The 26,107-nt window shown below is 33.3% G+C and overlaps 1 protein-coding gene across 5 annotated transcripts in view; it reads left to right on the top strand.

Annotated features, from left to right (window-relative positions):
• LOC140443192 (uncharacterized) overlaps positions 1-25,151 on the top strand; it is an 86,423-nt gene extending 61,272 nt beyond the window's left edge. For 4 of the 5 annotated variants that reach the window (XM_072534301.1, XM_072534302.1, XM_072534303.1 and 1 more), the window contains 2 exons: positions 9,410-9,548; positions 14,629-25,151. In XM_072534301.1, coding sequence (XP_072390402.1) covers positions 9,410-9,548; positions 14,629-14,700 — 211 coding nt within the window. In that variant the 3' untranslated portion in view covers positions 14,701-25,151. The remainder of the gene's footprint in view (positions 1-9,409; positions 9,549-14,628) is intronic. The other variant, XM_072534304.1, reaches the window with a different exon arrangement.
• Positions 25,152-26,107: the final 956 nt, after the last annotated feature.

The raw sequence follows: 26,107 nt of genomic DNA, 5'->3' as shown, positions 1-26,107 counted from the left end.
GAGATTTAAATTACTTGTTTTAAGTAATATTTTTTCAACCCCTCGGTCGTATAGTTTTTGCATCAGGATGACGTCGATCTGAAAAGTTTACTGCATATGCTCTAGCTGCAGCACTGGTATTATCATTATACTTTTAACATATCAAGATATTTTCAACGTCAGTTAACTCAATAACCAAGAACAAAACGTAAAATGTTTATTCTTATGATTTAATTTCCTTTAGTCGGGCGATGCATATTAGGAAATGACGGGGGGATAATTTTGAGAGACTCTATTCTCCTACAAGCATTATTAATGTATATTGGCAATCGTATTTACAGACGATAAGGGAGGAAGTTTTTGACGAGCAAGTTGAAATATTGATTGATCAATTGATTTTGTTGGTCGCAGATTTGTTGCTCTTTCGATAACCTAAATACTTATCTCAAAATAATTAAGGAAAACCCTAATATCCTGCATAACTATGCCACATCCGGTACACAAAAATATAAATAGTGCTTCAAGATATAGTATATATCAGAGACCACGAAGAATAGTGATCAGCCAGTACCTATCTTTGAATAAACCTTCTTTCACATGTTGTAACATCTGTTTAATTTTTTTTTCGCTTTTTTACTTCGATCTTTAGCACAGGCAACTTATGTAGTTGGCTCACAGTCTCACTAACTAGACTCAGATGCAAAAAAACGCAACGGAGAAAACTTTGGTCAAATTCAAAGTATGTATTTAATTTTTTTTATTTTTAGCCCTATTGGATGATTTTTTTAACACACTGTATAAATTTATAAATTTTAATTTGGTATAGTCGGTTTTTTGATAACATTTTATATTTGACGTATTGTATGGGGTTAATTAAAACGTGGTTTTATTATTCTAACTTTGAAACATCCTGTGGAATAATTCCGTTTGCGAATTTTCGTAAAACCTTATTTTTCGGTTGCAACCATGTCTCCTAAGCATTATGTTTTTTGTTTCATGTCAAAATATGCATTGGTTCATTTTTTAGAGCCAAATGAATTTGCCACCCGCAACTTAAGACTTTTTAAATTATGATTATTTTGGAGTTAATGTCATATTGACACTTACATTTTGCTTACCTATGATTGACATGGTTCTTAGTGTCGAAGATTGTGCGAAAACTCTGGTTGAAGATGGGCGAAATTATGAATATGTGGCTAGAGTACTACACACTCATTGCTCTACCATCCAAAGGGTTGTGGAACGTTTTATACGAACTGGAACAAACAAGCGTAAAGCGGGAAGTATCAGGAAGCGAAAAATTACCGCTTTAAAGGATCGTTTTATAGGAGTCAACGCTTTGCGGGATCGTTATTTAACAGCGGTGCAAACAAGAAATCAGCTTCAAGAGGTTCGAGGCAATAATGTAAGTGTATTTACAGTTCGTCGAAGATTACATGAATTTGGTTTGCAAAGTTGCAGACCAGCAACTGAACCAAAATTACTTCCATGGCACAGAGTGGCTAGACTACAATTTTCCAGGGAACATTTACATTGGAATTTAGGGCAATGGAGTAATGTTCTTTTTACGGATGAGTCGAGGTACTGTCTTCACTCGTTGGGTGGGGGAGAACGAGTATGGCGTCGAACTGGAGAGAGATTTGCGGAGTGCGCTTTCGGTCCCCGCGTTAGCTATGGAGGGGGTTCGGAGATGGTATGGGCAGAAATATCCCGAGTGGCGCAGACTGAATTGGTATTTATTGAGGGTTCGTTGACTACATACCGGTATATTGAGGAAATTTAAGCGAATCACGTAGTACCCTTTTCTCAATATATCGGCGATGATTTTCTATTAATGCAAGATAATGCGCGACCCCAGTCTGCAATGTGTGTCACGCAATATTTAGAGGAAGTTGGTATTAATAAAATGAACTGGCCAGCGTGTTCGCCAGATCTGAACCCAATTGAGCACGATTTTGATATGCTTGGTAGTTGATATTAGAGGTCGCGAAGTCGCACCAGTCTCAACTAACGAACTTCGCTTGGCTCTAGAAAAGGAATGGCAAAACGTCCAACAAGATGATATTCGCAACCTCATAGACAGCATGAGCCGACGTGTACAGGCAGTTATAGAGGCTAGGGGAGGAAATACATAGTATTAAGTTATTTTTTAGTAGTTTTTCTTTGTTATTTGCGTACTTAGGTTAAGTTAAATTTTGTTTTTTTTTATGTTTTGTTATTGTTATCAGTGTTCATTAAAACCAAGATCATGTCGTTGCTTTTAAGTATTATTTAAATACAGTGCTTCTGGGATGTCGATATGACATTCCTTCGATATCAGTCACCAAAGCCCCCATCGTCGTATTACAAATTAATACAAAAGATAATGGTAATAATAGGAAAAGTCGTAAATTGTGGGCGGCAAAGTCATTTCACTCCTAAAAATGAATCAATCCATATTTTCACATGAAACAAAAAACATAATACTTAGAAAACATCGTTGCGACCGAAAAACAAGGTTTTGCGAAAATAATTATTATTACGAATTATTCCACAGGATGTTTCAAAGTTAGGATAAAAACCACCTTTCGATTAACCCCGTATAAGTCAAATACAAAATTTTCTTAAAAAACTCACTATACTAAATTAAAATTTATAAATATTTACAGTGTGCTAAAAAACCATCTAAATAGGACTAAAAATAAAAAACTGAAGTACTTTGAATTTGACCAAAATTTTTTCCGTTGTGTTTTTTTTGCATCTGAGTGTATACTCAGTGATATAAAATTTACTACCCGGTTTGTCATACGCTCAGTACTAAAGAACTCAGACCGGCACGCACATACGGCACTCACAGTATTAGTTTTTGCACAGCATAAATATTTGTGGTGTAATAACTGATTTTTGACTATCTTCATCACTTTCGTTGGCGGCCGAAAGCATTTCATAGTTGCAAAAGATAGTGCCTTATCACCAATAGTGCAAAGTTGTCATCCATGGCAAGTTTATGTTACAAATATAAAATTTTCTAGTATAAATGCCAGACTACACCTGATAATTTAGTGTTACCAAAGTTCAAAATATAAGTAATGCTCCTCGTATAAGTAAGATAAAGTTATTAGCTTCTTCTTATTATGCCCTAGGCTAAACCGAATCGAAAACTTACTGTTTTATCTAAAAACACCACAATAGTATACACAATTGTCGGCTTTCAATGCTTTTTTCAATTTTATAGCACGATCAACTTAATGAATGGTCGATATGTATTCTAAAACGTATTTAAATGGTTGAGCAAATAAGTCTTCTAACTGAGAGGTTTCCATTCTTCGAATTTTTCAAATATTCTACTGGCTTCAAAACTGATATTAATTATGTATTTTATTTTACTTAAAGCGTTTATTACAGGGCTTAAATATATTGAAGCACTATTTATAGGTGATTTTTTTTATATAATAATACAATCGTTAATTAATATTTAAATGGGAATAAGCCACAATTAAAGGTTAAAATACATTTATTGACGTTTCAATTTCCACTTCGGAAATCGTTCTCGTTGGTATTTTGAGAACGATTTCCGAAGTGGAAATTGAAACGTCAATAAATGTATTTTAACCTTTAATTGTGGCTTATTCCCATTTAAATATTAATTAATTTAAAATGCCACAAGAAAATAGCTTCAGAACAATTATACAATCGTTATTTGATAAAACAGGTTAATGTTCTAATTAAGTTTGTTTCTAATTAAGGAGTGGTCCTTCGAATTAGTTTACCATATTTTGTTCTTTCAGTAAGTTTAGTAGATTTTAAAACGAAGAAACGTGCACAAATTTATATTCAGAACTAAATTGAATAAATTAAATGAAACCAACCTCAATCATAATCCACCTCTTATTTCATTTGGCATATATACTATAACAATTTACAATTGAAGGTGATTCATTGGCAACATCGCACTTTGCAGAGGCGTACCAAAATAATATTTTAAATATTTATTATTTATTTAAACACAAGTAATTACGTAATAATTAAATCTAAGAACTATATAATTATTAAATTATCATGTGTATTTTGACAGGACAGTATAGCTGTCTCACAAAATAAAGTAAAATTTTATAGTTGTTATAGAGTGCCTAATACAGTACGTCAAAAAATAGAACATTTTGCAAAATAATTAATATATTCCATTTATTAAGGAGACTTAGGAACAGTAATCAACAACAAAGGAGACATCCAGGACGATCTTAACAACAGAATGGAAAACACAGGAAAACTATTCCAAGCACTAAATAGAGGATTCCTTAATAACAAAGAAATATCAACAAAGACCAAGATGACAATATACAAAACAATATATAGACCTACAGTGACATATGGAGCAGAAAATTAGATATTAAACAAAAGACATAAGAGCAGAATCCAGGCAGCAGAGATGAAATACCTCAGAAGAACGATCGGAGTAAAAAGAACTGATAGAATCAGAAATGAAGAAATAAGAGAAAGGCTTAAAATCAAACCGATACTCGACTCAATCAAGTAGAAAAAATTAGCATGGTTCGGACATCTAACCCGGATGGACAATAATAGACAAGTAAAAAGAGTGTGGGACGCCAAACCAATAGGGAAGAACAGAAGAGGAAGACCCATTAAAGAATGGAACAGTGACATCTCGCAGATACTGCAGAGTAAGGGTAAGACTTGGCAGGAAGCAACACAGATGGCATCCAATAGGAACGAATGGAGAAAGTTCGTTAAGAGCTAGGACACCTCGGAAGATTGTAAAATATTGTAATGTAATGAATTGAATTATAAACGGCCCAACAACGAAAGGTACAAATGGGTCTACTGATTAAGTAAGTAAGTAATTAGAAGAACTACAAAGCAAAGAAATAACTACCTAAGTTATGCTTATGAAGTTTCGGAATCCAGCGACTCGTCCGAAGGGGAATCCTCAGTCACACTTAAGTATATTATTATTTTGTCGAAAACAGTGTCCATTATCCCGTCCAATCACCACATTTTCTCTTCTTCCTTGTTCACATGGGCTACGGCATTAGTCCAATCTTCTTTCCGTATCCGTTCCATTGCGAGTTCTAACAAACGTTGGACATAAGAAATTTTAAATGTTACGATTTCACAAGTTACGGAACCCTTTACTTGAGCCCAGATTAATTCTATCGGTTTTAACTCGCAATGGTAAGGAGGAAGTCTCAAAATGGTGATGCCTTTAGCACGAGTCATTATATCTACAATATGCTGGCGATAAATGTCATGATGCTATCTAATGACATTTATAAGCTCAGCCCTCGGAAAATGGAATTCCTTTTTGTCCTAAACAATTCTGCATGTCTGCTTTTCTAGTGGACATAGTTGGCAGATGTTTTACATTTCTGAAACAATACCTGCACGCTAAATAAAACTTCCCTCGTACCAATGTCGTTCACAAATCCGAACTATGTGGGAACAATTTGTTCCTCGCATTTCTGGTAAATTCTTTGGTGGATGACTTTTAAAAACATCTTCAGCAGATGGCTCATTAGGCTTATGGTCCTATAGTCTTCACAAAAGTTTGCTCCTGGTTTTTTGGGCAATGGTACGAACTCCGATTAGAACCTCTCTACTGGTATTTTTCCTGCCTTGTATATTTCATTAAATATTTCAGTTATTATTGTTATTTGCTTTGCATCTAATAGCTTCAGCAGTTCTGCAGGAGTTTCATCAATTCCCGGTGCCTTTCTATCCTTTATTTGTCTGACGGCTGCCGTTATTTCTTCTAGTAGGATTTCAGGACCTGAATTTTCTTCAATGGTGGGTTCTTGTATTGTTCTAAGGTCGTGGAAAAGTTTCTCCAAGTATTCTTCCCATACTTTCCTTTTATCTTCTTTGGTTATGGCAAGATTGCCTTCATCATCTGTTATTTTTCCGCTGTTGCGTTTTCGGGATTTTCCAGCTATTTCCTTCACCTTTTGATGGACATTGACGTTATCATATCGACTCTGATACTCCTCTAATTTATTGACATTGTTCTGTTTTTTGTTTGTCTTTGGCTTCTCTTATCTTCTGACGATAAAACCTTCTCGGTTTTCTTCCTGTTGTTTACTTACCTCAAAAACTATTTTAAAGTTAATAAATTTAATAAAGTCTAATAAATATAAAACAAAGTCACATTAACAATAAACAAAACACATCATGCCTATGCAGATATGGATGCTTGATGATGAAGAAACTATTTCTCCCATTCCCACTCTTTTCAAAGACGTAAATATATAGACCAGCGAAGTGTTGATAAGTTTACCGATGTTTCAAAGTATTCAACGAACTTGTTCAACTATTCGCTCGTGACTCGCACCGGTATGTAGAAGGTATATTGTTACGCGGGCAAATTTTATGGAAGCATCTTACTTTTCACTTATCCACATTCGCAAAGCATATACAATGAAAATGACCCTGGTAAAAATTCACTTCTACATTTAACATTGTTGCCGTTAGCTCTGAGTTAAATTTGTAGTTGAGTCACCTTCAATTGAAAATTGTTATAATATAACCTGTCTGATTTCTCATCCATTCGTCTTACATGGTTGTGCCACATCCTCTCACCCTGTCTCTTCTTGTTTTGCCCACTATTTTCCTTAGGGTTTTCATTTCGGCAACCCTTAGCATCTGTTTTGTTAGTATCTTCGCGCACTTCTATGCCATATGTCATGATCGGTCGTATGCAAGTCTTATAGATTCTAATTTTACTATCTGTGCGCATATACGGATTTGACCAGACTATCTCCCGCAGACATCCCGACAATGCCGATGCTTTGTTGATCTGACTCCTTAGTTCCTTTACTGGGTCGTGTGCTTGATATATATATGCCCAGATATCTGAATTGCTTCACCTGTTCTATGAGGTTGTTCTCAACCACTAACTTACATCTGAGCGGATCTTTTGCTATTGTCATACTTTTAGTTTTGTTGGTAGAAATGGTCATATTTAGTTGGCGGCTTATTTGAAAGAACTGAAAGAGCTGTCTCTGAAGATCATCTTCTGATTCGGTAATAATTGCTGCATCATCTGCGTAACACACCATACCAATTCTTTTGTTGCCCATTCTGTATCCGAGATTGAGAGATGTTACTTTGTTTATAATTTTGCCCATGAGTAGGTTAAACAAGACCTTAAAACTAAGAGTTTTATTTACCATGACACTTTGCTACCGCTGTGAAAGACAAAACCTCCGCAAAAGTAGAATTTATAATGATGTACATCTATTTTAAACGAAACTACCTACGCAAATGTAAAAGAATGTACTAAACAAGAAACGCACCAAATTTAGTTTCATTTTGTTTCTATCGTTGCAAATAAGGTACCAAAAGTTCTTATATGTACTGTAACGAAATTATTTATGCCTACCATAGGGTAAGAATATAGGGTAGAAATAGGGGACAGAAACTATGGGGGCGAAGATAGGGCAAGCAAAACAATCGTTACTGATGCGAACGGCACTCAGGGGGGTGTTGGAGAGCTGGGGTCGTGAATAAGTGAACGACAAGGGGTTGAGATTGGGGTAGCTACCAACATATGAAAACAAAGGGGTTACTTGCATAAATCTCCTGGACAAATGGACAAAAAAAAGACAAGAAGAAATACCTCTAGCTATTTAAAAGGGACGCCGCTTCGAGAAAACTTCCTGCTGGAGGAAAGAAAGTTTCTTCCTTCCTAAAAAGTAAACATACAAAAAGATTAGGAGATTTTCTAAAATAGAAACAAACAAAATGGTTGAAGCAATAAATTAAACATTTATTTGTGTCTCTAACAAACAGTTATCAAATATATAAATAGCACAAAAAATATACTATATAAATAGTTGCCAAATACAGTATAAAAAAAACTTACATGTGTCCATTTACAAACTCCATTTACAAAGAGGTTGGAGATACTACAAAAACTTACAAATGTTATCGCACAGAAATTAACCTTTTTTTTTTAAACAAACAAACAAAACAAATAAATATCCAAACAAATGAAGCTAGCTGTCATATGTTAGCATTAAATTAAAAGAAAACAATTAAAATGACAGCTAAGTTAAACCATAAAATTTACAATTTATTAATTATTACAAAATCCTTTTAAATTTTAACGAAAGCAATTATTGATAATTATCAAAAATAATGTCTGTCTTTACTTTAAAATTAATATGTTAAATGTTACCTTGATTTCACTGTTTAGCACTTAACTTTCAAAAAAAACTTGTTAACATCTATAGGACTCTATCTGGACATATTCTCCAACAGGGACAAAGCAAACCATTTCCATACTCAGGGACGAACAATCAATAGATGTAGAATTATTTTCTGTGGAGGAAGCAAGCTGACAACGGGGACATCCTATATAATAATTTTCCAAATTTCTTCAGTGCCGGTTCATAAATCTTATGGTGATTACTATGTTCCAAACTGCCATATTGCAGAGAGTATTATCACCTTAACCGGTCTTAAGACATAACACAAAAAAAAAATCTTTCTACTCTGGCATCTCTTGCTTTACTCCATTGTAGCACGTCTGCTCTGCTTGGGGCTTAAATGTCGACTCCTCAATGCCTTACATTTTACAAATTTCAACGCAAAATAAATTTCCCTTTACGTCTCACAGCTAGTTTTTGCCTACAAGCTTAAAACAAACAATCTACCCTTTTTTAACCTCGTTCTTAGCAACGAACCAACAAAAAAACTTCTTGATTATTTACTTTTAAATTGGTTAACTGGAAATTTTTTTACCTCACAATACATACAGAGAATAGGGGAATATTAATGTAAACAAAGACAAAAAAAATATTCTCAGTTAATACGTCTTAGAAAAACCGTATACCTGACTTGCAATATTATATTAGGGGACTCGAAACAACTTTTAAATATTCCAGTTTATTGCGTTTTAACGACGGAAGACAAAAACAGCTGAATACCAAAACTTGATATTTAGAATCTCAACTTAAAATGCATATTGATCGTTTTAAAATTCATTTGCAAACAGAAAAACGAAAATATTCCACCAAATTTAAAACGCTACAGTACTAAATTAATTACTGGAAGAACAAAATATTTAAAAATAACTAAAAGAATGTAAAACCACATTAAGCGTGAAATAAACGTGCCAAAATAATTTTTTGTGTTACTTAACCTAACCTAACTTTCACGACTTATATTCCTTTAAAAAGCTTATATTTTATAGTTTTTTATACAGTTTTATAGTTATTTTTATATATTTTTATTAAATTTATTACTAGATAACGATAAGACAATTGACCCTCAATTTGTGATTAATTCAAACCGAATGTGGTTTTGTTTACCTACTAAAACCTTAATAATTATGAATTAGAATAAAAATGTATGTATATAGTTACTGTACCAACTTATAAAATTGTTAAGAACCGCTTCACCAAAATATAATACGAGCTGACATGTATTTTAGACATTCACCAGCTGGACCTTATCCCAATAGTGGTTTGCAGAGACAGAATGCAGACGGGCGGTCTGCGTCTGCGCTGCGACCTCAGCCTTATCTTATGTACGATAGGGCGGGGGGACCGCCAATTTCTACACAACAACAGGTATTTCCTCTCACTCCTCGCTCATAATACTCTGTCTTGCTTGAGTAAAAACAATGCTTGAGGGAATGCCTTAGTTGATATACATATTTCATGTACATATACATTTTTTTCTTCTCGGTTGTTGTCATTGTGGTGTATATTTTGATCATACATATGGGTGGTATATTTTACCACAATTTAATAAATTTTAATAATTTGTACAATAATGACGGTAAGCAACATTATAACACCTTTATAATAAGGCTATATGTCTATATAAGTGTGTAAAATTTCAAACAGATCGGTTTGGTATTTAAAGGGACTTACTTTATAAATTTTCAAAAAATCGATTTTTGATTTTTTACATAAAAACTTTACCTCATCTTTCTTGCGCCACTCTCATTCAGTTTTTATTTTGTCTTCTTAAATAGTCAGAACATCGTGTAGAACCGACGCTTCTCTTTTCTTGCCTTGGTCTCATTCCAATAACCTCGCTGATTCTTCATTCTAGCTATGTGTCTTGCCCATCTCCATTTTAGTCTGGTTATCCTTTCGAGGACGTCAGTCACCTTGGTTCTTCTCCTGACCTCTTGGTTTTTTATTTTTTCTCGTAGAGTTATTCCTAACATGGATCGCTCCATTCTTCTCTGTGTGACTCTTAGTTTGGTAGCTGAGGCTTTTGTTAAGGAAATTGTTTATGTTCCATATGTCAACACTGCGAAGATGCATTGATCAAACACCTTTCTCTACAGGCATGTGGGCAGCTCACTTTTAAAAGTTTCTCTCAGTCTTTTTATGTGCTGCCCACCCAAGACCGATTCTTCTTTTCAGTTCATGGGACTGATTATTCCTGCCCACAAAACACAGACGAGTATTTAGATCTTGCTGAGTTTCGTTTAAATCTGGTAGCTTTTCTCCTTCTGATTGCTCTAAATTAGAATCGTGATCATTGTTCTCCAAAAGTCATCTTCGTTTTCAGGAGATCCACCTATCCCATCGTCGCTCTCAATTTCAGCTTATTTGGCTAAAATACGCTTTATTTTTTTTCTCGTAAGAACACATAACCTGCAAATAAAAAAATACTATTACAATACCTAAATATCTAAAACTGAAACTGCAACACAAATATCTTTGATACTTATGTATACGCGCACGGTCAAAAGCACCGACTACAAAAATATTAAACTGTATCTTGTAAGGAATTATTTTGCCTATCACATAGGATATTACTATGGGGGGTTGAAAATTGGGGACAGAAATTATTGGGGGTGGAGATAGGGCAAGCAAAATAAACGAAACTTATGCGAAGAGCGCTCAGGATTTATTTGGAGAACGAGGTCGTGGATAAGTGAATGGCAAGGGGGTTGGATTGGGACATCTACCAAAAAAATGAAATAAAGGAGTACTTACATGAATCTTCTGGACAAATTGGCTAACAAAACACAAGAAAGTCCTCTAGCTATTTGAAATAGGGACGCCGCTTCGAGGAACTTCCTGCTGGATGAAATAAAAGGTTCTTCCGTCCTAAAAAACACTCTCACCACAAACATACTATATTAATAGTTAGAGCGCGCTGAAAAATTTGCAATATTTCCGGTTCTAGAAAATGTAGAATATTCATTATTTTCTTAAACCTGGGTAACTCGACGAAATATTAACAACTGAAATACTGAGTAATTTTCATTTCCTTAAAATATTGAAAAATGCTGGAAAATTCACAATTTTTTTTTCAAAATTTTAATTTATTTAAAGTGTATTCAATTCAAAATGCAGGCAACACAATGACTAACATGAGAATATGTCTACAAAAAATCATACATCACTATTGCTTGGATTTTACGGTTCTTTGTTTGAGAAAGTTCGATCATTTCATGGGGCTTAAGGTAATGGTAATGGCTGTGCTGCCTTAACTTATGAAGGTTTTAGTGGTAGTAGTCATGGAAGTTTTTCAAGCTATACGATACTTTTAATATGTCCAGGTGTAGGATTTGTTTTCAAGAATTATATATATATTTAATTGCTGTATATAAATAAATGTATCATGTTGTTAAACGGTTTTGATATATAGCAAGATTCTCATATAATTACACATTGAAACATTTATGATGCATATAATTTCAAAAATGTTATACTTTCATGACACTATCAGGATCGCTATCACAAAATATATCATCGTAAAAAATAATTTCATAAATGATGTATCATAAAAATCTAGTGTTACCGAAATATTTAGTGTATTAATAGAACTACATGTCGGAAGGTCATGAAACTACTGATTAGTATGAATAAAACCCTAAAAATTAGTATAATCTAAATGTTCAATAAATTTAATTTAACAAAGTTTACGTGGCAACTACTCCTTTTCTTACATTTTTTATATTTTAACATTTACTGCTATTTTTAAGTAACTGAGTTGAAGTGATTTTATTACATGCTTCAAGTACCTAGTAGTACCTAGTATCATTGTGCAATGAGATTGGAAAACCTCAAAAAACCTATTTTCTCCTGTTCCTTGTGTTATTGGTTGCGGTACTCTTACGGAGAAGATGTAGGGAGGAAAGCGAGTTTAGGGACCTGAATAGTCCCAGAAGAATTACAGAATTAATTATCAAGGAAACTAAATATATAGTAATATATTACTACAAACGTCAAAAAGCCCCAAAACCAGATGATGTATATGTAAAAGTTAGGCCCCGCTTTACTTTTCCGGCTATACCCAAAACTGCATGGATGAAATTCCGCGCAAAGACCACAGGCTAATAAGCATATGAGTCAGTTTTTAAATCTTGAGATCTAAAAATTTCCAGAGGCAACTGACAATTTCATTTGGACCTCTTTTAGCCACCTGCTCATGCCAGATAAAGCAGTAACCCTGATTATTTCCAACATCATACTCTGTAAAGTTACATGTAGAGTATTTGCTTTTGTAATAAGAATAATTTACGTTAGACAAATGAGTAGCTAAAACTACCCACGGTTGTATCGGGAAGCGTTGGAGATATATAAGCACCCAAATAATTTTAATCGGATAGAAGAAGGACTACAAATCAACAAAACATGGATACTAATATTAAAATCCACAAAAACCCTTCCCGCAAAACACGAAGAAAGAAAAGCTACTACAAACGACGACACGCCCCCTCACGCGGAAACCAGTGGAGGGGAAGCGAGTAGAAAGTATAAATATGGCCTCCGCAGTACAACGCGGCGTCAGTTTCAGCTTACAAGCGAAGCAGTAACATCTCCAGAAGATGCCAACGCCTAGTGTTGGCGAAACGTCTAGAACTAATCTCAGAAGACAATGGCCTGGCAGCCCGAACAAACAGTTTAACAACGTTGTTCTTCATTACGAATGTAGTAGTAATATTCTCGAGAGTATTTTCTTCGAGACCATTGTTCTGCACTAATAGTTACTGGTTTTTTGGCAAGCTGTCTCACATGACGAGCAATCAAATCGTACATTATCATAGAATTCTATACCAATATCGTATAATCTTTTAACTTCCAACCTATCTGTCTTCCTTTAATTTTAGACCCAGATTTAGACTAGTTTTATTAGAATTTGTATACACCTACTCAATAACATTTCTAATTATTTTCCTATTTACTCTCTCTATATTGTCCCTGTTTCTTATCTTTCTATTTGTTGTTGCCTCAGTTATACTCTTATTAGGTTTAGTTATTACTCCAGGGATGTTTTCCTCTTCTGTCGGAATGTAATCTGGGTCAATATCCGAGTCTGCATGAAATGGTTCCTCATCGCTTTCCTTCTCAATTATTTCATTTTCATTCGCATTGGCTTCATTCTCTTGTAAGTTTACTGAAATTAACACAAGAGAGGTACATAATATTTTTTAATGCGGAATTCAAACGTCATTCATCTCATTCGTCTTTTTGTATTTGCTTTCTTCTACAATACTTACAGCAATATTTTACCTTAATAAATAAGTAGATTTTTTCTTTGTTGTTTTTATTTTAAATAAAGTCGATTATGAATTTACCTTCAAACGAGCTATAAGAAATATCCGTTTCAGTGTTTTTATAGGCCTTCTCAGCTAATTCCAAGATTAACACACTTCTGGAACAGATTATGGCAGTTATAACAACACTAAACTTTTGAACATAATCTTAAACTAGCGCCGAATACCGTAGCAACTCATGTTACTATATCTAAAGATATCGCCTCGGATAACAACGAAGACTATTGTAACTCAAGATATGATGATTTTCTACGGTTGTTTTTCATAAATCGGAGATACTATAAAAAGCTTTCATAAATCGGAGATACTATAAAACGCATACACGTGAGATTGGTTGCCTAACTATATTTTACTGAGATACGATTCTTTCCTAGAGAAGAGATCATTATGTTTTATTGTTTTGCGCTCGTAACTCAAAAAGAGGAAAATTTGAGTTAATACAGTCTTCGTTGGACCAGTCGAACTGTAATATTTGTTTTTTAATGGTTAAATAACCTTATAAAGAGCCTGACGATGGGTTGGAAATTATAGAGCCCGGAACCTCTTCTCCAATATTAGTATCAAAGTCTTTTCTTTTATTAACTATTTAGAAAATGGACTGACGTGTGTAAACAATTCATCAACATTCTGGTAAATTTGATTTCCCATAATGGCTGTAAATTCCATTTGCTGGCTAAGTTATAAATCAACAAAAATAGAATGCAAAACGGAACTTTAATTTTTTAAGGTTAATTGAACCTTTTACCTTTAGTGTCTAAACATTTATACAGATTCAAAATTTTTTTACATGATGGTCGGTTTTATTGGGAGGTAAATTGCCGACTATCTCTGCAACTATTTACCTCTAGGTACTTTAAATTCAAGATAACACGACAATAGCCATTTTTCTGTATTTCACCTCCTAAATAGCCTACAAATGATCTATAAATAGCAGTAAATATAGTAATGTGATTCATATGAGAAAGGTGTTTTACCACTGAACCAGTTGTTATTTACCTGCGTTTATTAATATTTAAAACAAGAATTTTGACGGTTTTATTGAAAACATGAATTTTTCGTTCCAAGTTCTATTGCTGCACTAAATGTAAACATAGTTGTATGAAATAAATTTCTTTTTTCAGGTGGTAATACGAAGGGATAGAGGCGAAAGAGAATTGGACATAATACACCAAGCCCCGTTGAAGCCCAGCTGAAACACAGCTGTAGATCCTTCGTTTAGTATTACTAGACTGTTAGACTTGCGTTGACAAATCATCGAAATTAGAATACATTCTTTTGGGTTTGTGGCGAGTCCGGTTAATTATGATTTTCTGTGTTGACGAACCATCTAGTCAATAATTATTTCATGTATCATTTGGTCTGATAGCCAGCTAAATAAGGGTTTGATTATAAGAGTCGATAGAGTTATTAACATTATTTTTTCATATAAGAGTATGTATTAACAGTCGAAACAATGAAAGATTCTATAAGCTCAATTGCTGTTGTTGGAGCTACGCAAAAGCTACTTCTCTTGTTTCATGTCTATTAAAATTTTCATACTTTTTGCATCATTTTGTCGCCATGTGATGACGTGATTGTTCTGTACGCCTATTTATGTTATGTTATGGAATATAAGAAACTCTGAAAACAACAAACCAAGCGTAAGGTATCTGAATCATCCAATATTTTTTAATACAATATTTTATATTTCAATTGAAACAAGAAATATTTTGTTACTCTAACTGTAATAAATTATTAAGTGAAAAGTAAGTTAAATACGGTAAGTCGGGGAAATATACCATACCTACGGAAGTAATTTTAAACAATGTAGTAGATGCCAACTCAAAAATTTCTGTATTATTGTTGTTTATTTTCAATACAAACAATTACAACTTTCAATTTTATTTATAAAGTGTTCCATATATGAGTATAAATTTTTCTGTTCCTTAATATGAAAAACCGCCCCAAAACGTCTTTTTGAGTGGATTTTTTATTGTTTATACCAAGTGCGCACAAGTCGAATTTCCTTCACATCTCCCTCATACACTTTTATTGATATTCTTATACTAAAAAAAGGTGTCTTATCTGAAAATCATTCTCGTTTCATCATAATCTTAGTTAGAAAATGTTCTAAGACTATGAGAACCTTGTACCTATCTGTGCGTTAATACCTTTAGGTGATATAAGCCTAAGGTCTTTATGGCATACCGCTATGTTTTATTTTTCTTTGTCATTGTATTAAATTCGCTAAATCTTGTTATATGATACCTCGCAAGTCACGATTGGCCCGAAAGTAGCAAAGATACGTGTGTAATTTCCCTTTGGCATGCCGCCATCTTTAATTTTTCTTTGTCAGCCTATTCTATCCGTTAAACCCTGTCACATGACACCTAATACGCCACGATCAGACGAGCCGTTTCCGCGACATGGCCGCGTGACGCCAGAGGTCAAAGTATCCTGAAGTGGCTACCTTTCTACTGATCCAGTGTTCATTTTTTGTTTAATTATCTTATATACAGCTTCTAAGCGTACGGAACACTTCCTAGCAATGTCCCTTTCCATAGTTTTTCATTGGCGCAGTGTCGGCGATAGCACACACTTGAAAAAAACTAGAAAAGACATGCTATATATCCTAAAACACACAAAACATGTGTAACTTAGCCACAATAACCGATAAAACGACTGAAACGACTATTAACTTAATTCAAACTGATATGTTATGCGATAACTTAAGAAACACCTGTCAAAAGTGATGCCAAGTTGAAATAATACAGAAATTGTCTACTTTCACATTGATTCTCACAATACTGTACTTCCGTCTACTTTTTTCTTCAATTTTACTTTATTGTTTTTAGTATTTTAATTGTTTATTCGCTTTTCTTTGTATAGATTGTTTTTATTCTTCAAACTTTGTTTCTCTTACTTGAGTATAATATTTTCTTATTTAAGTTACTCAATCTTTTTTTAAAGGTTCAGATGTTGGATTAGAAGAAACAGTGGCTTGGCTCACGGTTTTATAATAGTTTAGGTTTTATAACAGCTTCTATAATATTATCTTTAATTCAGTATATAAATTCTTTAACTGAAAGAAAAAATACACACTCAAAAAATAGATCATGTGTTCAGTTAAAGTAAGAGGTAAGATGCTCAGTAGAGCTAAGATGATACAAGACATCACTCTTCATGTTAAAAAATGGCATATTGTTCCAACATACCAGAAATTAAATTGGGAGTTCATCGTGCAAGAATGTACATGACCAGATATGTTTGTATTCGTGTAACACATGTACATGATTCACAATATTATAAAAAGACAATGTACATACCTAAATATTTCAAAAACAAAATCATTGAAAACTTGTGGAAACTCACTTCAGAGATGTATATAAGTCCAAAAATAGACATGTGGCATCTTAACCATATACTTATTTGTCATATAAAGAATTTCAATGAATAACAATGATTTTAAGTAAAATTAAGAGTTAAATATTTCTTGTATGGAAATGAGATAATTAGATTATCGTTTAAACTCTTAAATAAACACTGTCAGAACGAAAATACAGTTCAATAATATTTACTCTCATTCTCTTTGTCAACCATTTTCCATCCACTCCTGAATGTAGGTCTCTCCCAATTGCTTCCATCTTTCTCTATCTTGCGCCAATCTAATCCACTGTTTGCCTGCCACTGCTCTTATATCATTTACCCATCTTTTTTGAGGTCTTCCCATGCTTCTTGTTGTCTTCCTTACTCTCATTAATGCATTAGAAAAGTAAATTTTGCTAATTTTATGAGTTATTTTAGTTATTTGAAAATTCGAAATAAACTGTCACTTTTACTTTGTATATTTCTACAATATATTTTAATCATTTTATGAAATATTGTTCTGAAGCTATTTTCATGTGGCATGTGGCATCTCAAACTTGTGGTATTGTGGCCCACAATCATAAATCAATTTTTGGAATTTCAATGCAGGAATATTTTGACATAACGTTTTTTTGACGTTTAACGTCAGATATCTTGTGAACGCTGAAATTCGACATCAAATAAAATGTCTACGTCTACGTCAAAAATTACGTTTTATGGCAAAACGTTACGTATTGTGTCAAAACATCACGTTTTCCGTAAAATGTCAAGTTCCACGTCGTGTAGCTAACTTCACACTGATCGTATCGGGTCGGGCCGATTCATTGGGTCCAAAGCTCACCAAAGTGAAGACTATTCCTAAGTGAGTATCATGCGTTACCACAACAACTGCAACAATCATTCTTAAGTTATATTTTATTACAATCCGTCAAATTCACATAAATGCGTGACAATATAATATTTAAATGTTAAAATCCACAAGGAAACTAAGTTCCTGTAGCTGGCTGTATACCATGTATCACAAAAAATTTAAGTAAAAATCCTTTATAAAAGGTATATAAAACCCATACGGGCTATGTCATGAAGACAAAACGTTTTCGGAAACCATGTTCCATCCTCAGTGTCTAGGTGTACATGTTTTGAGCCACTAAATATCAGGGTAAAAACCCGTTTAACGGGTTTCCGAAAACGTTTTGTCTTCATGACATAGCCCTTTTGGGTTTTTAATTTATATACCTTTTATGAAGGTATTTTTCCTTAAATTTTTTATTTAAATGTTAGTATAAACTGTTTCAACTCTTATGATCAAACCCAAGACATAATCCTCGTAAGACTTTTGATTTGATGAGCGATTGTCTGATAATTTTTTGAGGCTGATCGTAAATCGTATGCCAAAAATTTATTATATTGATGCTATGTTTGCTATTAATTTTTATCTATACTTTCAAGAAACTCCTTTACAGTTTCTCGAAAGTATTAAGCGAAAAATGATCCTATAGCCAAATCAGCACTGAATTGCTTGTATGTACTGACTTCATTTTGAATTGGCTACTTTTTACAAAAATTTTTTATATTATATTGGTATAGGTTTTTGTTGTTTTGTTTCCTTATTCTACCGATTGTCTGGTAGTAAAATATGGTGATTAAATTAATTTTAATGTGATTTATATATGTTGAAATCAGATATGCACGTTTGCATTCACAAAATGATTGAAAACTATTGAAAAATATTCATTTTACAATCATAGTAGTTTTTATCTTTAAAGGGAATTCATCTCTGGAATGTATATTTGTATATAAACAGTGTCAAGAATTTAATTTTGAAAATATTGGTTTAGGACTGATATTTTTCCTTTCTATGGTTGAACGATGACAAAAACTTAATATTTTCTGTAAATTATGAAATTAAAAATAATAGATATATCAACTTTAGAGTGGAAAAAGGTGAAAACAAATTTCTGGAAACATACAAGTAAATTATAAAACATTACAATAAGATATTTTAATTTTTTTAACTGTTGAAATTATCCAACGCTGTTATAGGACACATTGAATTTCTTACATGTCCCGCCCATCTTCATTTTTGTCTAATATCTTCGATAATGTCTTTCACTCCAGTTCGCTTACGAACTTACTCGTTTCTTAGACTATTTCTCAAGTTTATTTTAAGAGCGTAGGCGCAAAATTTCGGGCCGATGCTTTTTAAATGCATTCATTTTTTTTTTCGAATCCTGAGAAAACTAACAAATATTTTTGAAAAATTTAAACGCAAAATGAAAGATTACATTATTACCGAGGGCTGAAAGTCCCTTAGAATAAACAAAAAGTTTTTTTGAATGAGATATTTGAAATTAAAAATTACACTAAAATTTCTCTTTTTTTTTCACCTCTGTAACTTATTAAAATAAACATTATAGAAGTTTTCATTCTGCGTTTAAATTTTTCAAAAATATTTATTAGTTTTCTCAGGATTCGAAAAAAAAAGAATGCATTTAAAAAGCATTGGCCCGAAATTTTGCGCCTATGCTCTTAACCATTGATTTCTCCGTTTTACGTTGTGTCCTAAATTTTTGCTTTGGTGTTATTGGGAGAGTTAAGATTTCTGCTTCGTATGTGAGGACTGAAAGCTTTCCTTTTTAAATAGATTGGAACATTAGTTTTAAACACGTCTCTCAGAATCATTTTTCCGAATAAAACTCTTCTGAGTGGCTTAGATATCTGGCTGTCTCTGTCTGTCTGGATATCTGCGTTAATATTGTTTTGTGGCTCAAATAAGCATATCTTTCCACAACTTCTATGGGCGATTTCTTGATTTCTATTATGGAAATTTCTCATAATTTTTGTTTTTCCATAGTTTATCAAAAAACCGATTTTCTGGTTTCTGCTATCTTCTATTATGGGAAAAATGTTATCGGAGATGATCTAATTTCGGACCATTGATGTTAATACCTTTAGCATTAGAGTTCCAATCCAATGGTTTAAATGCTTACTCCAATTATGTCTTGGTAACTGTCTTTTGATTGTTCACGCACACGTTGATTGTACGCAACCGAACACAGTGCTCATCTTTGATGGTATGACTACCCAAAGACGAAAAGAGATAACTTTTGTTTCAGATCACATTTATTACGATAAAATATCTTTACCAGTAAATACATCTGCAGTAACTAGTTGATGGGAGCAACAACTAAAGAAAATAATTTTTTACTTGTACGCTCCTACTTTTGTGCGGTCCGTCTGTCGATTACAGTTGATGGAATCAAAACCTCCACAGATACAGAAAAAGTGATCAATGATTCGTATTCTGTATTAAAAGTTTGGCGGGGGAAAATGAAACTGGAAACTTACACATCCAGAGAGCTTTGGAGGAGTCTCTGAAATAATATATAGGAGAAAATATAATTCTTCATATTTACTAATTTGAATGTATCGGCAATAATGGTAAATTTTAGGTAATATTTTCTGTTTTCAACATATATTATTCATGTTATTCTCAAATGTACAAATTTTGTTTATAGGGCCCAACTAAATTTAATTTTTATCTTAGCGTGTACTTTTTATTTTAGGTAATTATGTGCGTACTTTCAATTTTAAATAACAGACTAGCCCAATATAAGAGGTCTCATTTATTGTTTTTGTTATATAGATTACCGCTACTTTACAAAGTAAACGTTGTTTTATTTGTTGTGATATTGATATTTTTTATAGAAAAATGATTCAACAAAGATGGCACTTAGTTTGTGAGCCTTTCTGGAACTTCTTCGTTTTGCTATGGACTACAGTATGTAAGGTGGGTTGTGGGGATCCCCTGTCACCCACACAAATCACAGCTACCGATGTAATCAGCCACGCCCATTGAGGTCACAAGTGATGCCCCGCGCCACTTTTTCAACTTTTTGACACTTAGACCTGTTGGTGATAAATTAACGACATGTCATATGCCGAAAAAGTGTTGGAAAAGTCAGTGTTGGGATGTGGGTTGTAACATCAGGGTTACTAAGTGAGGTACTAAGGATTGAGCAAAGTTGTTCATTTCTGATCAACTTTTGGCCAGCATATCACTTCTCTAAGCTATTTTCTCTGACTAATATTTGTAATAATTTGATAATTCGCGATAAAACACATGTTTTATCATGTAACGTAGTGGTGCTAATAAAAATGCGTTATACACAAAAAAAATTGTTGAATATGCAAAGTGGACAGAAATAAAAAATATTTATTTTAAGTACAAAATTCCTGTGTTCAATTGCTTTATTTAAAATTTATTTAAAAAAAAATAATTCTAAAATTATAAGTGCGAAAGTATCGGCGAGCGAATGTTTGTATAATCTGAAACAATTTATTATTGGAAAATATATGACAATACAGTAAGGTCTCGTTTTATGCGATGGATACGTTCCACAGAAAAGCGCATATGAAAAAATGCATACAAAAGACATTACTTGCCTTGAAAAAATAGGAATACGTCCCATAGCTTTCTAAAATTACATAAAACCAAAACAAAAATAAAAAAGTTTCAAAAAACTAAAAGAAATAGGCTGCATGGTAAATTAACTTCGAATATCTGAAAGAAATTCATACAAAATCTTAAAACAAACTGGTTCATATTTCTATTCGTTTTTGTGACTATATTTATTTATATCGTGTCAATAAACAGGAAAACAGGGGCACCTGTTTATTTTACTAGTATTGTTGTTGAAAGTAAACTAATTATGTATGAACTTCGTCTGCAGGTGGATGTTTTCCTAAGTTGTCTCGTTATAAAACGTGTTTAAAATAGCTTAATTCTTTAATACTCTTCCAGTTTAAATCATGTTTTTCTATAAATTTTCTAACATCAACTGCTTTTTCTTGTTTTACTTGTAAAGTAAATCTTTGTCTTTTAAAGCACGTGATCTAAGAGATTTATTTATTAAGAGGGGTTTCAACGTCCTATCTCCTGATGTATTGCTACAAAGTATGTACTCGATCTTTACGTGCCTTATGTCCACTTGCAGTTTTTTCATCCTTTGCGATGTAAGTTCGGTTAGGCATTTTTTTCCAATAGGGACAGTGGGGGCCCATCGATACAGTTTTTTTCTACTTTTAATTTTTCCGGAATTTAATGAGTATAAAATGTAATTTTTCGTAGAATGCAGTAATAACTAACCTATTTTTAATAAAACATCTCTAAAATAGAAAAATGTTAACAAAAAAAAAGAAAAGATATTTGTGTAATTCTTAAACGTAGTCAATGCATCAAAGTGCCCCACATACAGGGTACAATGATTCAACTCATGAGGCAGTTTTGTACAGCTAGGGGTACATTAATACACTGTTATAAATGAATAAAAAAAATAATATTTCAATGCAATTTATTAGCAAATCAAATATAAACAAATGTTAATAAAGTAGTAACATACTATTTTACTGAATGTTGTACGAAGCGAGAGTTATGGGAAATCTGCAGAGTGAAGCTGTTCGATTTGTCCCTGCAGTAACATTAGGCATCGGTAATTTTAGACAAACGTCTGAAAAATTGACTGAAGCTTCATCTTTCACATCAGGAAAACTAAAAGTCGACGATCCCGGTTTCTTCCTTAGATAAGATATATGATACTCCAACCTGTCATGTTTGGCCAAGACTTTTCCCACATAGTGCACAACTGATTTCTTTTTTTCAAATTTTATTACTAAAAAGTCACCTTCATTTATATTTTCTGGGAATGGTTGGAGCAAATCAGCAGGGCTATCATCATTTGATAACTCTGAAAAATCCGATGATAAATCCATCGCCTCGAATTCTTCAGAACAACTTGTAGAACTATCACTTTCAATTTTTTTTTATTTTAGCAATTTTCTTTGGGATGTTACTTGAATCAGCAACAGCTACAATATTCCTAGCAGTTTTTAATTCTTTGGCACGTCGTCTTTGTTCTTTAATCTGCATCTGTCTTTGTTTGGTATTGTGTAGTTCTAAAAGTCGTTCCTTCTCGGGAGTGTCAGTGTAAATACGTGATTTACCACGTTCCTTTCCTTTTCGTTGTTTTGCGATTTTGTTTATTTTTGGGCAATGTCTTACACTCTCAGGACTTATAATTAAAGAAGCGGGTGTTGACGGTCGAAGTTCTAGCCGTTGAACAGCGCCAAATGACGATGGATTATCTTCTGGAAGTGATTGCGTTGCTGTGCTAGGCCCGGGTTGAGCAACTGGGAACTCTGTGGAAACAGAAGGATTTTCCAAAACGTTTGGGTCTGTTGAGATTACATCGGAAGCATAAATGTCGCAAGGAGCAAAATCCTCATCACAAAAAACAAGTTTGTTGCAGGGTGAATGCCTGGTTTCATAAATCCACTAGTAATGTTCTTTCCCGTGAATGCTTCAAAATATGCTAGTTTAGCAAGACTTGGTATCTCATAAATGGTTAAGGCTTTACCTGGGTGGCCAGTATGCATATCGTTAGAGGCAACTTTTAACTTGCTTTTAAAGGGACCAAATACCCCCACATCAAGTGGTTGTAACTTGTGCGAGGTATGTGGAGGAAACGATAAATAAACTATGCCATTCGCCCTGGAGTAATCGACAGCTTCAATTGATATATGCGATTCGTGGTTATCACAAAGCAAAGACCTTACTGTATATTCAATATGATATTTTGCATAGTTTGGGGCGGTTCAGTCTGGGAAAATTTTAAAGTCCGTGCGAAAAAGCGGCATCCTTTGATGTACTGCCAAGTGAGCAGCTGTGACAGATGGCATCTGTCAATTTGCCTTGCCAAACGTCATAAACCAACTATCATACGCTATCCATCAAGCGTCAACTTTCATTGGAAAATATATTCAATAATAATTCACTTCGAAATTTTCTGATGCTGCCATGTAACTTTGAGATGAATATCAGGTAACGATTGCCAACCTCTATCAGAAGGAGGAACAAAGAATTAAAATAAATATATGGGAATAACGCCATATATGTTTAAAAAATTCTGTTTTGGCACTCTAAACATGGCTCTGTCACAAAGAGATACTTTTTATTTTAAAGTATATAAGCATTGACTATCGATATTTTCGTATCTTGAACAGTAAGAAATATTTACACGGTGTGGGGATAATGTATAGAAGGTTCAGATTATTTAGGAAATGGTATCAGTATTTTAACGATTTTCTAATGACTTTTACATGGCTGCCAGATCTTCAGTTTTTTTTTTAAAGAGTGAGCGCATTATATTGTTTATGTATTAAAAGCTGCTATAGCGTTTGTACAGTCAACGTGTGAACAGGTCGAGTATAACATCATACACATATTCATAATCATATAGATTATTCTAAAAAAAAGTGGCAGTGATTTAAATAGCTTTGAAAATACTTGGTAGTTAAAAACAAAAACAAAAAAGTGGAACTCATATAAAGTGGAGTTTTAAATATTATCTAAAACCAGTTCATTGTATTATAATTGGATCGTCGTGCAGAGCAATCTGCCAAAAACCACTCCTCGAAATCATGGTTAAGAAGATTTTTCCATTCACTCGCACTTTTTTTCCAAGTTTCAGAGTTTCTTCAAAATATTGTGAACGAAGTGGGAGGTGAAGAGCAGCCTTACAATAATGCTTTTCTTATCGCAAATGGGCTGTATGTTTTGTTCCTGAAGTTAATGGCTACTTTATAACTTATCTTTTAAGATTTTACCATGTAGTATGTTCAGAGATATTACAGAGTTTCCCCATATCTTTCTCATTTTTGTTTCTATTTCGTTTCTCCTTTACTATTTCCTACTATTCTTTATTATCTTGTCTCGCTCATTCACATGGGCAATAGTATGTACATTGCTCGGTCAGTGAGTGGCAATTTCCGTGTCGTTTCTCGAATTTCGGTTAAGAAACTTAATTTAAAAATTATTGAATAAAACTTCTTTAATCAGACAAGGGTAAATGCCTACTTGGTTAAATATATAGAACAGTATCTGGGAGAACTCAGAAAATATTCTTTCCAATAGAGAATCGGAGTAAGCTGGACAATTATTCGATAAAACAGAGCTGAAGATTTGACAACAATGTAAATATCACTTGAACCTTCGAAAATCATTTTTCAGAAACGTCTACAAACTGTTTCCTAGCTTGAACATTCCATACATTAACCTCAATCTATTTGCTCATTAAAACCGTATGTATGTCACAAATTAGTACTAACAACATACACTGTAGTGTTGGTATGACTGAAAATTTTAGGTCTAGAATGACTAACATATTATGTGAGTACTATTTTGTTTATATTATTTTGTAATCTATCTGTAATTGATTTACTATACATTTGTTTATTGAAAGATGTACCTGAAGTATATGTTTTTTCAAGTAACACATCTTAACCTTATACCCAAAATTTTTTCTCCTCTATTCTTTACAGTTTTTCAGTGAACACGTGTATTTTAAGTATTCGGGGTCAAGAAGAGAAATTTTTGGAGTAGTAATAAAACAATTAGATTTTTCATTTAACAAATAGATTTATTTATCAAATTCTAGTTCCATTCAAACTTTTCAAAAGGTGACTTTAGTTTTCTGTAAAAAATTTATTTATTCATCAATATCTATGTTGTTTTTTTTTTTTAAGTAATCCTCCCCAGATATAATAAACTTATGCAAGCGCTCTTTCCAATCCTCAAAACACTTCTGATATACACTTTTTGGCATGACATTGACCTCTTCTAGCGATGTGGTCTTTATCTCCTCAATCACTACAAATTCCCTTTCTGTCATAGATTTCTTCGGTTTTGGGAACAGGAAAAAGTCGCAGTGGATCAAGTCCGGTAAATATGGTGACTTAATGATTGTCCTGGTTTAGGACAAAAAAATCACGAGCAAACAATGACAAATATTCATGACTTAATCTCCAATTCTGGGCGTTTTTTCGTATTACTTTACGCAAACAGCGCGTGACTTTAAGATAATATTCCTTATTGACTGTAAGATCCTCTGGAAAGAACTCGATAATATACGACGCCATTGTACTCAAACAAAATAGTCAACAAACCCTTCACTTTTGACGGAATTGGTGTGATTTTTAGGTCTTGACTCTTAACAGATTCCGTTGAGATGATTGGGCCTTGATTTCGACGTCAGAATCATATACCATGCTTTGTCACCAGTTATGGTCCTTTTGAGCAAATCTGGATCGTCGTTGACTTCAACAGCTCATGAGCGATGCTTATCCGACGGTTCTTTTGGTCACAATTTAGCAATTTTAGAACAAATTCGCTGCCACAAGTTTTATTCCTAAAACACC

This window comes from Diabrotica undecimpunctata, chromosome 6, assembly GCF_040954645.1.
Source record: "Diabrotica undecimpunctata isolate CICGRU chromosome 6, icDiaUnde3, whole genome shotgun sequence".
Taxonomy (NCBI): Eukaryota; Metazoa; Arthropoda; class Insecta; order Coleoptera; family Chrysomelidae; genus Diabrotica; species Diabrotica undecimpunctata.
Note: the sequence above shows the minus strand (reverse complement) of the source record. Positions and strands in the feature narration are given on the sequence as shown.